This window comes from Phytophthora sojae, assembly GCF_000149755.1.
Source record: "Phytophthora sojae unplaced genomic scaffold PHYSOscaffold_8, whole genome shotgun sequence".
In the NCBI taxonomy this organism is placed as follows: Eukaryota; Oomycota; class Peronosporomycetes; order Peronosporales; family Peronosporaceae; genus Phytophthora; species Phytophthora sojae.
Window position 1 is genome coordinate 3,486,787 of NW_009258122.1, and position 14,423 is coordinate 3,501,209.

Here is a 14,423-nt window from a genome sequence, read left to right on the forward strand (position 1 = left end):
TCTACGCGCTTGCGGCAATTCGGAAATTCGACCCTGCTTTCATCGAAAAGCACGCGCAAGCCTGCGCTTTGCTCATGGGTGACATTGGAACGCCGCTGCTCGATAGCAACACTACGTTTTTCAACGACCTCCCGGTTCGACTACTCTTCCCTACGGCGCGCCACAAAGATTGGTTTGTGGGCCACTCGTACGCGAGCGGTCTATTCCCGATGGAGGATGGCAAGTCCCAGGAAAGCAGTAGCGAGGATCTCAACGCTTACTACGCTCTTGCGCTCTTCTCGTCGCTTGACGAAAAGGCAACCGAAGGTCAGGGAGACAGCTCCTACCACCAGTACGCACGTCTGCTCTTGGCGACGGAACTGCGGTCGGTGAAGAAGTACTGACACATGGCGGAGAACTCCAAGATCTACGAGCCTGCCTTCTCGAAGAACGCTATGGTGGGCGTTGTGGGCGAGATGAGTGCCGTGTACAACACGTGGTTTGGAGATCGCGCTGTGTACATCCACGGCATCAACATGCTCCCTTTCACGCCGTTCACGCCGCACCTGCTTGATGAAGAGTACGTTGCACGCGAGTACGCCCTCCTGAGCCAGGATCTGCCTGACCTGGACCAGTACGATATCTGGCGCTCCATCGTCGTGATGGACCACGCCATCTTGAACGCAGCGGACGCCTGGGACGAGCTCAACAACACCGTCAAGGCGTTTGATACGTGGTCGTCGCGCGCCAACGCCATGTATTGGATCGCTACTCGCCCGTCGTGGTTCGCCCAAAAGAATCGCGCCGTATTGAGCAACCCAGACCTGGATGCCGACGACAAATGCTTCGGCTTCCCGGCGTGCGCTTCGGCGGGAGAAAACGGAACTGCGCTGATGTGCTGTGGCACGTTGCCTGGATGCTGCCCCAGCCACCTAGGCTGCTGCCCGCAGGAAGACCCCGCTCTTTTGCCCAGCAACGCTTGCTTTGGAGAACACGAGTGCGCTGTGCTGGGCCTGGGCTGCTGCAACACTATCGACGGCTGCTGCGAGCCCGACCCGATCACAGGAGCCGTGTTGGGCTGCTGCAAGAACCAGCACCCGGTGGTTAGCAACACGACCCACAAGCCAGCTCACACGGCTAAAGACGACGCGGTCTGCTATGGTGAGCCTCTCTGTGCGGCAGCCAAACTCGACTGCTGTGGCGCCCCCGGAGGCTGCTGTGCGGGATCTGGGGTCACGTTGGACTGCTGCTCGTCTGAGACGCCCGTGTCGGTTCTCTCCAGTTCGTCGCACTCGAGTGATGCGAACACTTGCCAGGGTCAGCCGAAGTGCGGAGCTGCTGGTCTGGACTGCTGCGGATGGGATGGAGGCTGCTGCAAGCCTGACCCCGTGACTGGTGCCAAGTTGGACTGCTGCCAAGACGAAGCGGCCGATGCGCCCTCCACCGAGACCATTCCTATCCGTAGCGGCAACGGGCACCACGAAGACCGCGACTCGGACGACAGCGATGCTGGGGAGAATGCAGGTGACACGGTCACTCGTATCTTCATTGGCCTTGGTGGTGCTGTCCTGCTCATCGCTATCGTGTACGCCGTGGGCCTGTGCTACCGACGTCGCGGCTACGCCAGCATTGACGGCGATATGCGATCGCTGTACTGCGCCGGCCTGATGGTTGGCGTCATCGCCTTCTTCGTCTTCCTCATCGTCACAGCTTAAGCCCCTGGCGAGATGCCTTGGAGCACAATCTTTCCCAATCACTTTTGTCGTCCCTAGACGATCTAAACTTTTTGAAATGAAAGCTGAATCCAACGTGCCCACTCACATTTCCGTTGAATTGAAGAGAAGCCTTGCTTAAGAACCTGCAGTTGAAGCACGAACCTGGGACGTACGGCTACAGCCGTTAGAATCGCTCAATCCCGAATCCATGCATCGCTGCTAGTCTTATCTCATCAGACACCGATGATTGACTAGCTTCACCACTTCGAAATGTCTTCAAGCGTTCGAAGTGCCCCCGGAGCTTGTAAAGATGCAATAGCTGACGACGTGTCACTCACCACAGGACACCAAGGACCTGGCTTGAAAGTTGGGCCTATCGTGCCTTCTCGATAACCGGCGCGGGAAATAGCAGCAGCGGAAGGACGATCGGTCGTCTGTTCAGAAACACAATGGCTGCTCTTGCTGGCTCCGCCTCAACTCGAACAACACCTCATGACAGCACGACACCACGTATTGAATGCACCAACACCTCCCACGAACAACCGCCAACGCTGGTCCAGATCTCCGGGTCCCCAAGAAGTCTCAATCTCTCTCTTTCTCGTCTCCCCGGTTCGTTCAGGTTTAATACTCTCTCGAAAAGCAGCAACAATGCAGACCGCTCAACGTATCGGCCGAAGTAGGAAAAACAAGCAAAATCGGTCTGGTCTGGTCTCGTCTGGATTCTCTGCCTCTCTGCTCGTACTGGTGATGCCGACACCCTTGTCGCTTCGAGTCCTTGACAGATTCGTAGCTAGCACTCACCCAGCACGTCTGCAACGGCAGCAGCAGCTTACTTAGTCACGACGAGGCGGCGAGGCGCTGCGGCGCGGCGAACGGCTGCGCGGGCGGGGCGAGCGGCTACGGCTGCGCTCGCGGCCAGCGCTGTTGCTGCCACGGTCGCGGTCGCCGCGGTCACGGCGGTCCGGGGAGCGTGAGCGCGAGCGGCGGCGCGGACGGTCGTCCCGACGGTCGTCGTAGCGGCGGTCGTCCCTGCGGTCGTCGTAGCGGCTGCTGCGTCCGCGGTCGTCTCCGTAGCGGCCGCCGCCTCCTCCGTAGCGGTCGCCGCCTCCTCCATAGCGGTCGCCGCCGCCTCCGTAGCGGTCACCGCCGCCCTCGCCGCCGCCGCGGGAGTAGAACTCGCGCGGGTTGTCGGGGCGGCGCTGCTTGGCGAACTGCACGCGCAGGTCGCGGCCCTGGAACTCCTGGCCCTCCATGCCTTCGATGGCGTCCTCGGCGTCGCGCTTCTCCATGAAGCGCACGAAGGCGAAGCCGCGCGACTCGTTGGAGCCGCGCGCGCGCGGGATGTACACGTCGCCGATCTCGCCGAACTTGGAGAAGAGGTCGCGCAGCTCGTCGCTCCTACGAGGGGGGGGGGGGGGGCAGGGTTAGACTACGAGGGCACGAGAGAGAGAGGGGGGGCGAGCTAGGACGCACCCGATCTGGAAGGGAACGTTGTCCACCTTGAGCGTGAACATGTTGTCGACGTTAGGGGGCGCCATGGCTGCTGGAAGCGCTTGTTGACTTGACTGGTGGCGTTGGTTGGCGGCCGGTTGGGAAGTGCCCCAGATCGCGCGGAAACGGATGCCGCTGTGTGGACCACACAGTTCTGTATGACATTTAGTCGGCGTAGCGGCATATGCTCTTAAACACGATGAAGGTTTTTCAAATGGAATTTGCAATTTGGTCTGGAGTGTGGTCCTAACTTTCAGAAGTCCTGACTGATGACCAAATTGGGCGACCATCTCACGGATACCGACGCTGCAGAAGAGTGACGCGTGAGGGTGATAAAGCTGCGAGCTCTGCTGCGCGCATCGATCGCGGCTTCGTGTGGACTCGGGCGACATTCCTCTACTGTGGCTGCGATGGGGATCGGCAACTATTAAATAGGGGCGAGAGCGTTCAACGAGCGTATCATAGCTTGGGGTGCAGCTCGGAGGCCAGCGTTGGTATGGAGAGAGGTGCATGCGCGGATTGCAACTACGATGCTGGGGAGGCGTTGGTCGTCCTGCTAAACGCTGCACGCTGTCACCTTCCGGTGTACCACGCGTTGCTGTGGAAACGTGTCGGTGACGCAGAGAAAGTGTCGATGCTGTCGTGACTCACAATCTGTGAGTTTCCATTCGTCCACAGCGAGACAGCGAGCAACGTTCTCTGCGGTGACCACAAACATACCGTACTCGTACAGTAGACGAAAAGCACTTGTTGCTTCACGTCTGCTGTCGCTTGGTCCAGTCTTGGAGATTTGCGCCGCCAACGCGACGGCGTCGCGTAATAGTTGCGCTACAGATGGACTTGGATCCTCGTTCCGCGTTGCAGTCCTCGCTTGCTGCAGCCAGCCAGTCACTCGGTCACTCTTCAATTGACCTTCAGGAGCTCAAGTCCAGTCCACTTTTGCCATGGTGCAGTCGGACAAGGAGCCCCTCGTGTCTCCCGCCACCAAGTCCAGGCAGCTCAAGTACTCCACATTTGCCAGTGTCAACGACCAAGTGGACGACACTGAGCACAATGCCAAGCCCGCTACGCCCGATACAGCGTCCTTCTGGTCGCGGCTCTTCTTCTCGTACGCCAACCCCATGATGAGCGCCGGCAACACGCGCCAGCTCGACAACGACGATCTGTGGGAGCTCGAGGGCGAGAACCGCTCGGCTACGGCCTTTGACGAGTTCGTGGTTCACTACGAGCGCCACAACAAGTCCATCGTCAAGGCCATGGTGGCCGCCTACGAAGGTCCTATTCTACTCAGTGGTCTGGCGACGCTATTTTCCACTGCGTGCAATGTGTTCGCCCCCGCTGTGCTGAACCACGTAATCACTGTGTTCGCGGCACCGACGATCGACATGTACGACCTCGGCATTTGGCTCGGAGTGTTCTTCGCCTCCCGACTTGTGGACGGCATCGCGATGTCTCACGTTCGCTTCTACATCGAGTTGGTTTCGCTCCGGTTGACGGTGGCCCTCAAGGCGCTGGTGTTCAGGAAAGCCATGCGTCGGAGCACCAAGAGTAAGGGAGACTCCAAGGCGGTGGACATCTCCAACCTCTACTCGTCCGACGTCAACAACGTGCTGTTCGCGGCCTTCCAGATCAACAGTCTGTGGATCATCCCCATCCAGATCGTGGTGGTGGTCTACATGCTCTACGACGTCATCGACCTCGCCGCGTTCGCCGGGCTGGCGGTGATCGCTCTCTTCATGCTGGCGAGTTTCGTAATCGCCAAGCTGTCGGGCAACGCCTTCGAAGACATTATGAAGTACAAGGACGACCGCATGAAGACGATCAAGGAGGTGTTCAACGCCATCCAGATCGTCAAGCTCAACTCGTGGGAGGACAAATTCGCCGACAAGATCCACAAGCTGCGGGCGACCGAGCTATCGGCCATCAAGCGCTTCATGTACCTCGGTGCTGTCAACATTTTCGTGCTCTGGGGCTCTCCGTTGGCGGTGTCGGCCGTCTCGTTTGCGGTGTACGCGATCACGATGGGCAAAGTACTGACGGCAGCCAAGGTGTTCACTGCCATCGCCCTCTTCAACGCTCTCCGTGACCCGCTGAGAGACTTGCCGACAGTGATTCAGACATGCATCCAAGCCAAGATTTCGATCAGCCGATTCGCGGATTACCTCTCGCTGGACGAATTCAACCCGACCAACGTCACACGCGATGACCCGGCGCAGCCAGACGATGTCGTGATGGCTATTGAAGACGGCACCTTCGGCTGGACGAAGGAGGCGGCGCTGCTAAACCACGTGAACCTCACCGTGAAACAGGGCGACCTGGTCATCGTGCACGGCTCTGTCGGCAGCGGCAAGTCTTCGCTGTGTTCGGCGCTGCTGGGAGAAATGAACAAGCTGGCCGGCAACGTCTTCGTTCGCGGTCGCGTTGCCTACTACTCGCAGGAGACGTGGATCCAGAACATGACCATCCGCGAGAATATTCTCTTCGGACTGCCGTACGACAAGGAGAAGTACTCCCGCGTGATCGCCGCGTGTGGTTTACTGCCGGACCTGCAGCAGTTTCCTGGAGGCGACGCGACGGAGATCGGCCAGAAGGGAGTGAACCTTTCAGGCGGCCAGAAGGCTCGCGTGTGCCTGGCTCGCGCATGCTACTCTGACGCCGACATTCTGCTGCTTGACTCCCCGCTGGCTGCTGTGGACGCGATCGTCCAGAGTCAGATCTTCGGCGACTGCATCTGCAACTTGCTGGCGGACAAGACGGTGGTGCTGGTGACGCACAGCGCCGACATCATCGCGAGTGAAGCTGCGAACGTGAAGGCGCTGGTGGAAGGTGGAAAGGTGAAGGCGACTCGACACGATGTTGCATTGCCGCGGTCCAACTACTCGCTGTCAGCGTTGACACGTTCTGAAAAGACTGATAGCCGCCTCGATGGAGAGAAGAGCACGAACAAGGATAAGGATGATGGCCGGTTTATTGACGACGAGGAGCGCGAGGAAGGCCGCGTGTCCATGGAGATGTACTCGAACTACTTCAACTCGCTCGGTGGTGCCAAGGTGTGCATCTTCCTGTTCGTGGTGCAGACGCTGTGGCAGATTTTCCAGATCGGAAGCGACTTGTGGCTGAGTCAATGGACCGGGCAGAAGAACGGTTCATACGACCAGGACGATACGGCTTACAACATGAAAGTGTTTGCGTTGCTGGGAGCTGGTGCTGCCTTCATGGTGCTGGTTCGCTCTGCGACGGTGGCGATTGTGGGCCTTCGGGCTTCTCGTCACCTGTTTGACAACATGACGGTGTCTTTGCTGAGAGCTCCGCTTCGCTTCTTTGATGCTAACCCCATCGGACGCATCGTGAACCGGTACGGTGATGACATGTCGGAGGTGGATTTCATCATTCCATTTGCGTTTGGAGGGTTTCTAGCCTTGGTCTTCTTCACCGCGTGTCAACTTGCTACTGCTGTGTACACGATGAATTTCTTGGGCGCTCTGATCATCCCACTGGTATGGATGTATGTAAAGATCGCCAACTTCTACCTCGCTCTTTCTCGAGAACTTTCCCGGCTGTGGAGTGTATCGCCGTCTCCTGTGCTCAGTCACGTAGCCCAGTCCGAAGAAGGAGTTGTTGTTTTTCGAGCGTTTGGTCAGGAGGTCATTGAGCGTATCGTCACCGAGAATTTCGTCCGCAACGCCATGAACAGCAGGTGTTGGTTTGTAGAGACCGTCACGCAGCAGTGGTTCCAGATCCGCATGCAGCTCATTGGCTCGGGCGTCATTTTCGTGGTGGTGTCTGGGTTGGTCTACCTACGCAACTTCCTGTCCCCTGGCATGGTGGGACTGGCATTCACGTACGCTCTGAGCGTCGATAGTGGCCTCGCTACCCTCGTGCAATGCTGGTCATCGGTGGAGATTCTAATGGTAAGCCCCGAACGCATTCTCGAGTACGGATCGCTCCCAGCTGAAGGAAATGAACGACGGCTTGTGATCGAGCCCGATGCATCCTGGCCTCGTTCCTCCACCGTCCAGTTCCAGGATGTCGTGTTCAGCTACAAGCAGGGCGGTAAACCCGTTCTCAAGGGTCTGTCCTTCGACATCCGCAACAACGAGAAGATCGGCATCGTCGGACGCACCGGCGCAGGCAAGTCCAGCCTCACCATGGCGCTCTTCCGCATCAACGAGCTGGTGTCCGGCCGCATCCTCATCGACGGCGTGGACATCGCGACGATGCCCCTGCGCACGCTGCGCTCGCACCTGTCCATCATCCCGCAGTCGCCCGTGCTGTTCAAGGGCTCGCTGCGCGCGTACATGGACCCGTTCGACGAGTTCACGGACGCCGACATCTGGGCTGCGCTGGAGAAGGTGGACATGAAGGCGCAGGTGTCGGCGCTGGAGGGCCAGTTGGCGTACGAGCTGAGCGAGAACGGCGAGAACTTCAGCGTGGGCGAGCGGCAGATGCTGTGCATGGCTCGCGCGCTGCTGACGCGGAGCCGCATCGTGGTGATGGATGAGGCGACGGCGTCCATCGACCACGCGACGGAGAGGAAGCTGCAGGAGATGATCAAGCGCGACTTCCAGGACGCGACGGTGTTGACGATCGCCCATCGACTGGGCACGGTGCTGGACTCGGACCGCATCATGGTGCTGAGCGACGGTCGAGTGGTGGAGTTCGACAGTCCTCGCAACTTGGTGAAGGGTGGGAGCGGTGTGTTCTATCAGCTGGCCAAGGAAGGGGGCTATCTGGACTAGTTGATTTGAGTAATGAACTAAGCGATGGTGCCGAGCGCTGATCATTGACAATAAATTTGACAAAGGTGTTGTACTTCGCGGGGAGATTTGGAAGGCTTCCAGTGGGTGCCTTCCACAACTATCATAAAACGTTTAATAATACGTGTTTGTTCTAATCACCGTTTAATGCTAGGGTTAGGAGGTTTTATCATGCTCGCTCGGCGCGTCCAAAAGACTACGACCGAAACCGTTTAATCTGTCCCGTTGTATCCGCCCGCTCATAAACCTTTACTTGACTTCACTATACCCATGGAAAGGAGACATCTCCGAACTGGACAAATTTTGCGGAAAAAATGTCTATATGTAAAGATATCACCTCTCATCTAGCAATCGCACGTCGGGCAGCACTTCAACTTTCGCTGTGCTGCGATCCAGAGAAGACGCGAGCTGTATGGTTGAATATGACGAGTTATCCGACCTTACTTATTTATTGTATGCCTATTAACAGCCAATTACAGCATTTGAATTTATTTGCGCCAATCATAGGGAGGTCATGGCAGAGTTTCGGCCAATATATTGCGATAGGGTTAGGGAAGTCCGATATCCGACGCTATCGGTCGGAGGGACTTGTAAAATATGTGTATGTCTATACAAATTCTTAGATAAACTCGTATCACACGCATATATCCCATTTATCCGACCATATCATGACGGTTCCGACTTCCCTACATATTCCGACAAGTAGGCAATTGGTCAAAGCCAGTGCAAAATCGGAAATAGTGAAAAATCGGAAATTAGATATTATGTACGGTAAATTAGGACTAGGGGGCAGTTTGACCGATTCTTGTCAGCTTTCATGCGGTGCTCACAGCCGCGAGGAAATCGCCTCTAGAGGCCTGTGGGCCGAGAAAAACGGCAATTTGCAACTAGGCGCAAAATCGACTCGGAGCAATGTGCTCTCGAGGTGGCAAGTTCATTAATGAGAGCCAGGATCCTGTGGTGGGTCCACTATTTGGGTTGATTGTCTTTAAACAGTGATATTTACACTTCACAAGAGTGACCCTCTCTTCCAGAGCCACTCGTTTAAAAACCTCAATGAGGTTTTATTTAAGCCAATAGAAAAGCGCCACGCAGTCAAGCTCTCGGAGGCAACGCCGACAGAGGCCCCGCGGCTTCAGTCTAGATTTTTTAAGCCGAACCCCCAGACCGCAAGCCAAGCCGGAGGCTCCACCCTCGACGACGAAGCCCAATGGATGAGCGCAGGGCTTGCCCTGAGGAGCGGGATCGAAGCCCGCCGTCGCCAATCACGATTGATGGGAGCCTTCCAAGGTGTGCAGTGTTTGGGTCGGGGCAAGCGGCGACGAGCGGATGGAGAGCGATGCGCTGAGTGCCCGACGGTCTCTGGACGATGGTTGGCAGGATGGTCATGGCCTTGATCTGCGCGTTCGTAAGCTAACTGTCTTGTATTTGTTCATGAATATATGTATTTGCCCCGAACTTTGTGTCCGACGACTTGTAGTATGTTTGGGTTGCAGCCGGCGCTGGGTCGACGATCCTTTCCAGGGAGAGGTGGCTTTGATACGCCACGATGCGACTGTCGAGGGCACCAGACCGATGAAGCTTGCGCATCTCGCGCAGCACGCTGCCAGCTCCTTTTGCTCGGGATCCCTGCTCGCTCAAGAACCTAAGGACCGCTGCTTCCGCGCGTTTTCCTACTTCGAAGACAAGATCTTTGATGTCGACAGCATCCTCGCGCAGCACGAATCCGCCGTCAAGAAAGAGCTTCATGTACGCAACGCCCAGGCGGTAGTCGGTCTTCTTCTGGCGGTTGCTCGAGTCCCAGACACGGGGCAGCCTCGCGTACCACTCGAACCACAGCGAGGACAGGTTCGTAGCAGCTTTCTTTCTTCGCTTTGCGGGTGGCGCTTGCTCTGACGACGCTTGCTCTTCTGATGCTTCTTCAATACGCTTCACAGGCGGCGCTTGCTTTAGGATGATCGTCTCCAGTGCGAGGAGGCGCGCAGACATGAGCCGATTGCTCTCGATAAGCTCGCTAATGACAGCCAAATGGTGACACCCAGCATGACAGCAGTTGCTCTTTGCTTCCGACTTTTCGTGTGCTTGTTCAGGACTCGAAGCAGCAGACGTATTGATTGCCATGGACCAAGACAGCATGTCGGCGACCGGGATATCAGCCGCTCCCAAGCATTCCTCGATACGCGCAACGAACAGCGTGTCGGGCGCCAGCGCCTTCACTTGCGGGAAATACTTGATCAGGTACGCCGTCAGCACTCCGATAACCTTGCGACTTACGTTTAGCTTTGCGTCTGCCAGTCCAATGCAGGAACCGAACAGCAGCTCCTCCAAGCGCGCCAGGCGTTCCTGCGTCCCATGGTCCAGCGCTGCAACGTCCGCAATGACCGGGGCTTCGTCGGCGCTCCAGCCGCTCAGCACTCGGGCGACTTTTCGGTCTTCGCGGGGGGTGTTGAAGACATAGGCAAAGCCTTTGTTCGTGCGGGTCATATCCCATGACCCGCGGTCAAAGATCCACTACGCTGCTAGCCACTCGTCTCCGTTGGCGTGCTGGGCACCTCCTCGGCGAAAGGAGTGCGAGGTCAGGTTGCTGGTGGCACCGGCGGGTTCAGCCACCCGCTTCAAAAAGCGGTTGACATACGCTTGGACTCCGTCCTCACCGCGGCCGAGGCTGCTCCTCGCGGGACTTGAAGCTGTGAGCTGAGCTGGCAGGGAGGCGGTGGTGGCTTGCGACGGGTTGGAGCTGGGCGGACTTGGTGTGGGGAGCAGGGAAGCGGTGCTGGGCGGCGACAGGGACGCTTCCAAGGCCGCCGCGGTGTCGCTGCTATCCGCGACGCTGACCCGCAGCACCTCGAGCAGAGGCGCACCTGCGTCGAGCGAGGTTCCAGCGGTGGTGGCGAGAGCGGGAAGCTGACTCAGCAGCGACACACAGGGCGCCTCCTGCATCACCAGAGCAACGGCCAGCGTGTGCAGGGGGCAGGTGAGGAAGTCGTCGCGGTCAGGTACGAGGGTGAGGCCTTGCTCTTCGGCAGTTTTCACACGAAGCATGCGTACGTAGAAAACGTTGTCCGCTGACACTGTGATGTGCTGCTTGCTGATATAGCCGAGATCCGAGGAGCGACCAAAACAGTGCCACATGAGGCACGCGAGCGCCGCATCTTCGTAGTCGGTGGCGACAGACGCCGTGCTGTAGACATAGCGAATTAGTGGCCTTAAATCCGCCTTCGTGCAAGGCGGAGCTTTGTTAGTTAATCCCCCATTGTCCCGTTTCAAGCAATGTTTTTCCAAAGTCTTGCCTTGCTTTAGCAGGTTTAACGCTGTAGGAACCCGAAGATGAGGATATTCATCGAAAAACCAAAGCTTAACGTTTCTAAAGTATGAAATGGCTGTGTTAGACGCCAACTTACCTTTCTTACCTTCATACGTGGCGAGGTAGTAGCCAAAGCGGTCCATAATGGCAGCAAGGCTCTTGCCAGAACTGTCACCACGCACACAGGCTTGAATGACATTCATGGACACATTCTCTGCTTCTAGCATGCGCTCAAAAGCACCAATATCCCTGTGGTGCGCGCTTTTTGCGTGTTCGCAGGGATGAGTGCAGAGAGACTCATGCTGATCTTTGTCTGGCGCTTCTGCCGTTTCAAAGTGCCTATGTGTGTATGTGCGGAGGACCACCAGTGTCTCCACTGACTAGAGCTCCGGGCCTAAAATAGGTTTCTGCCTAGTTGTTGTAATCATGAGCATATTTGAAAAGTACGTACTTGACTGTATTTCACTATGTGCATATACATATTTGCGTCTCGCTTCCGACAAATATTTGTCAGAAGCTGTCGGAACTAAAAACCTATCCCTGTGTGATTTGATTGGATGAAAATAGTGAATAGCGACTGTGTGATTGGTCAGGCCGTCATATATTTCCTGTTCTGTACAATCCTACTAAGCTATCTGTCGGAAAACTACTATATTCATCCTTATCGGACCTGTACCATAATTGAGGTAAATATGCAGTATTTGAAACTGAAAATGGCCATCTCGACGTCGTGATGTAGCAATGTATGAGGGTGCATGGTGTTTATAATGAGCGCGTAAGGGAAGCCGGTAGGCATGTACATTAACAGTGGAGGAGTTTTATTAAATATACGTTTATTATATAATGAATAATCTTATAACAATGCAGCGTGGTTGGCATCGTGCAGTCCGCATGTGCTGCGTGCTCATGCAGCGGGCAGCACGCAGCTCTTGGGCCGAGCAGCATGCCGCCAGCCCTGCCAGGTAAGGCACTAGCACTCGCGGGGTCTCCACGGCGGCGGCGGTGGTGGCAGCTGCTTCTGCGGGCCGCGGGGTGGGGCTGCCGGGAGGGCGCGCCGCAGCTTGCAGGCGCTCACCCAACGGGCAGCCTGCCGGCCGCCCTGCCGGGCAAGTCATCAAGGTTCTCCGGGCAGACGTCCGCCCCGCCACCGCCACACCAACCAGTCGCCGTCTTACTGCTGCCTCCCTGCCGCCGCCGCCTCGCCGTCCAGCCAGCCACCGACCTGCCTCCGCTCCGCCGACCTGCCGTCGCTTCGCCAGTCCTTCCTGCCGCCGTCGTCCTGCGGCTTCACCGTCCTCCTGGAGCCTGCTACCTGCCGCTGCCTTCCTGCGGCCGGATTCCCTCGGCGCCACCGCCGCGGCCTCCTGCACTCTGCCCTCCACGCAAGCCCGCCACCCAACGCTAGAATAAAAATGAGCAAGTGTAATCGGTGTGTGGCCCACAACATAATACACAAACTTATATATTTGTTTTTAGAGTCCATTATTTTAGGGTACCATGTTGTTGGTACAGGTCGGATAGGTCCTATAGTCGGATATTTCATGGTATGGATGAATATAGTAGTTTTTCCGACAGCTTAGTAGGATTGTACAGAACAGGAAATATATGACGGCCTGACCAATCACACAGTCGCTATTCACTATTTTCATCCAATCAAATCACACAGGGATAGGTTTTTAGTTCCGACAGCTTCTGACAAATATTTGTCGGAAGCGAGACGCAAATATGTATATGCACATAGTGAAATACAGTCAAGTACGTACTTTTCAAATATGCTCATGATTACAACAACTAGGCAGAAACCTATTTTAGGCCCGGAGCTCTAGTCAGTGGAGACACTGGTGGTCCTCCGCACATACACACATAGGCACTTTGAAACGGCAGAAGCGCCAGACAAAGATCAGCATGAGTCTCTCTGCACTCATCCCTGCGAACACGCAAAAAGCGCGCACCACAGGGATATTGGTGCTTTTGAGCGCATGCTAGAAGCAGAGAATGTGTCCATGAATGTCATTCAAGCCTGTGTGCGTGGTGACAGTTCTGGCAAGAGCCTTGCTGCCATTATGGACCGCTTTGGCTACTACCTCGCCACGTATGAAGGTAAGAAAGGTAAGTTGGCGTCTAACACAGCCATTTCATACTTTAGAAACGTTAAGCTTTGGTTTTTCGATGAATATCCTCATCTTCGGGTTCCTACAGCGTTAAACCTGCTAAAGCAAGGCAAGACTTTGGAAAAACATTGCTTGAAACGGGACAATGGGGGATTTACTAACAAAGCTCCGCCTTGCACGAAGGCGGATTTAAGGCCACTAATTCGCTATGTCTACAGCACGGCGTCTGTCGCCACCGACTACGAAGATGCGGCGCTCGCGTGCCTCATGTGGCACTGTTTTGGTCGCTCCTCGGATCTCGGCTATATCAGCAAGCAGCACATCACAGTGTCAGCGGACAACGTTTTCTACGTACGCATGCTTCGTGTGAAAACTGCCGAAGAGCAAGGCCTCACCCTCGTACCTGACCGCGACGACTTCCTCACCTGCCCCCTGCACACGCTGGCCGTTGCTCTGGTGATGCAGGAGGCGCCCTGTGTGTCGCTGCTGAGTCAGCTTCCCGCTCTCGCCACCACCGCTGGAACCTCGCTCGACGCAGGTGCGCCTCTGCTCGAGGTGCTGCGGGTCAGCGTCGCGGATAGCAGCGACACCGCGGCGGCCTTGGAAGCGTCCCTGTCGCCGCCCAGCACCGCTTCCCTGCTCCCCACACCAAGTCCGCCCAGCTCCAACCCGTCGCAAGCCACCACCGCCTCCCTGCCAGCTCAGCTCACAGCTTCAAGTCCCGCGAGGAGCAGCCTCGGCCGCGGTGAGGACGGAGTCCAAGCGTATGTCAACCGCTTTTTGAAGCGGGTGGCTGAACCCGCCGGTGCCACCAGCAACCTGACCTCGCACTCCTTTCGCCGAGGAGGTGCCCAGCACGCCAACGGAGACGAGTGGCTAGCAGCGTAGTGGATCTTTGACCGCGGGTCATGGGATATGACCCGCACGAACAAAGGCTTTGCCTATGTCTTCAACACCCCCCGCGAAGACCGAAAAGTCGCCCGAGTGCTGAGCGGCTGGAGCGCCGACGAAGCCCCGGTCATTGCGGACGTTGCAGCGCTGGACCATGGGACGCAGGAACGCCTGG

At 56.8% G+C, this 14,423-nt stretch overlaps 5 protein-coding genes across 5 annotated transcripts in view; 3 read left to right on the forward strand and 2 right to left on the reverse strand.

Annotated features, from left to right (window-relative positions):
* The window catches only part of PHYSODRAFT_548975 (putative endo-1,3-beta-glucanase), a 4,311-nt gene extending 2,512 nt beyond the window's left edge, over positions 1-1,799 (forward strand). The window contains exon 3 of the mRNA XM_009535888.1: positions 561-1,799. Within this exon, the coding sequence (XP_009534183.1) occupies positions 561-1,694 (1,134 nt within the window). The 3' untranslated portion in view covers positions 1,695-1,799. The remainder of the gene's footprint in view (positions 1-560) is intronic.
* A 1,073-nt stretch (positions 1,800-2,872) lies between these two features.
* PHYSODRAFT_435859 (hypothetical protein) lies at positions 2,873-3,223 on the reverse strand (the record flags this gene model as incomplete). Its single annotated transcript, XM_009535889.1, has 2 exons — positions 2,873-3,092; positions 3,168-3,223. Coding segments are annotated over 2 exons (276 nt in total), but the record flags the coding sequence as incomplete, so codon positions are not given.
* Positions 3,224-4,129: 906 nt separating this feature from the next.
* On the forward strand, positions 4,130-7,924 carry PHYSODRAFT_519085 (multidrug resistance protein ABC superfamily; the record flags this gene model as incomplete). The annotated part of the gene is made up of 1 exon (XM_009535890.1): positions 4,130-7,924. The coding sequence occupies one exon, from the start codon at positions 4,130-4,132 to the stop codon at positions 7,922-7,924; it is 3,795 nt and encodes a 1,264-aa protein (XP_009534185.1).
* Positions 7,925-10,469: 2,545 nt separating this feature from the next.
* Positions 10,470-10,994, forward strand: PHYSODRAFT_519717 (hypothetical protein; the record flags this gene model as incomplete). Its single annotated transcript, XM_009535891.1, has 2 exons — positions 10,470-10,588; positions 10,856-10,994. Coding segments are annotated over 2 exons (258 nt in total), but the record flags the coding sequence as incomplete, so codon positions are not given.
* A 2,710-nt stretch (positions 10,995-13,704) lies between these two features.
* Positions 13,705-14,229, reverse strand: PHYSODRAFT_519033 (hypothetical protein; the record flags this gene model as incomplete). Its single annotated transcript, XM_009535892.1, has 2 exons — positions 13,705-13,843; positions 14,111-14,229. Coding segments are annotated over 2 exons (258 nt in total), but the record flags the coding sequence as incomplete, so codon positions are not given.
* Between the last annotated feature and the right edge of the window lie 194 nt (positions 14,230-14,423).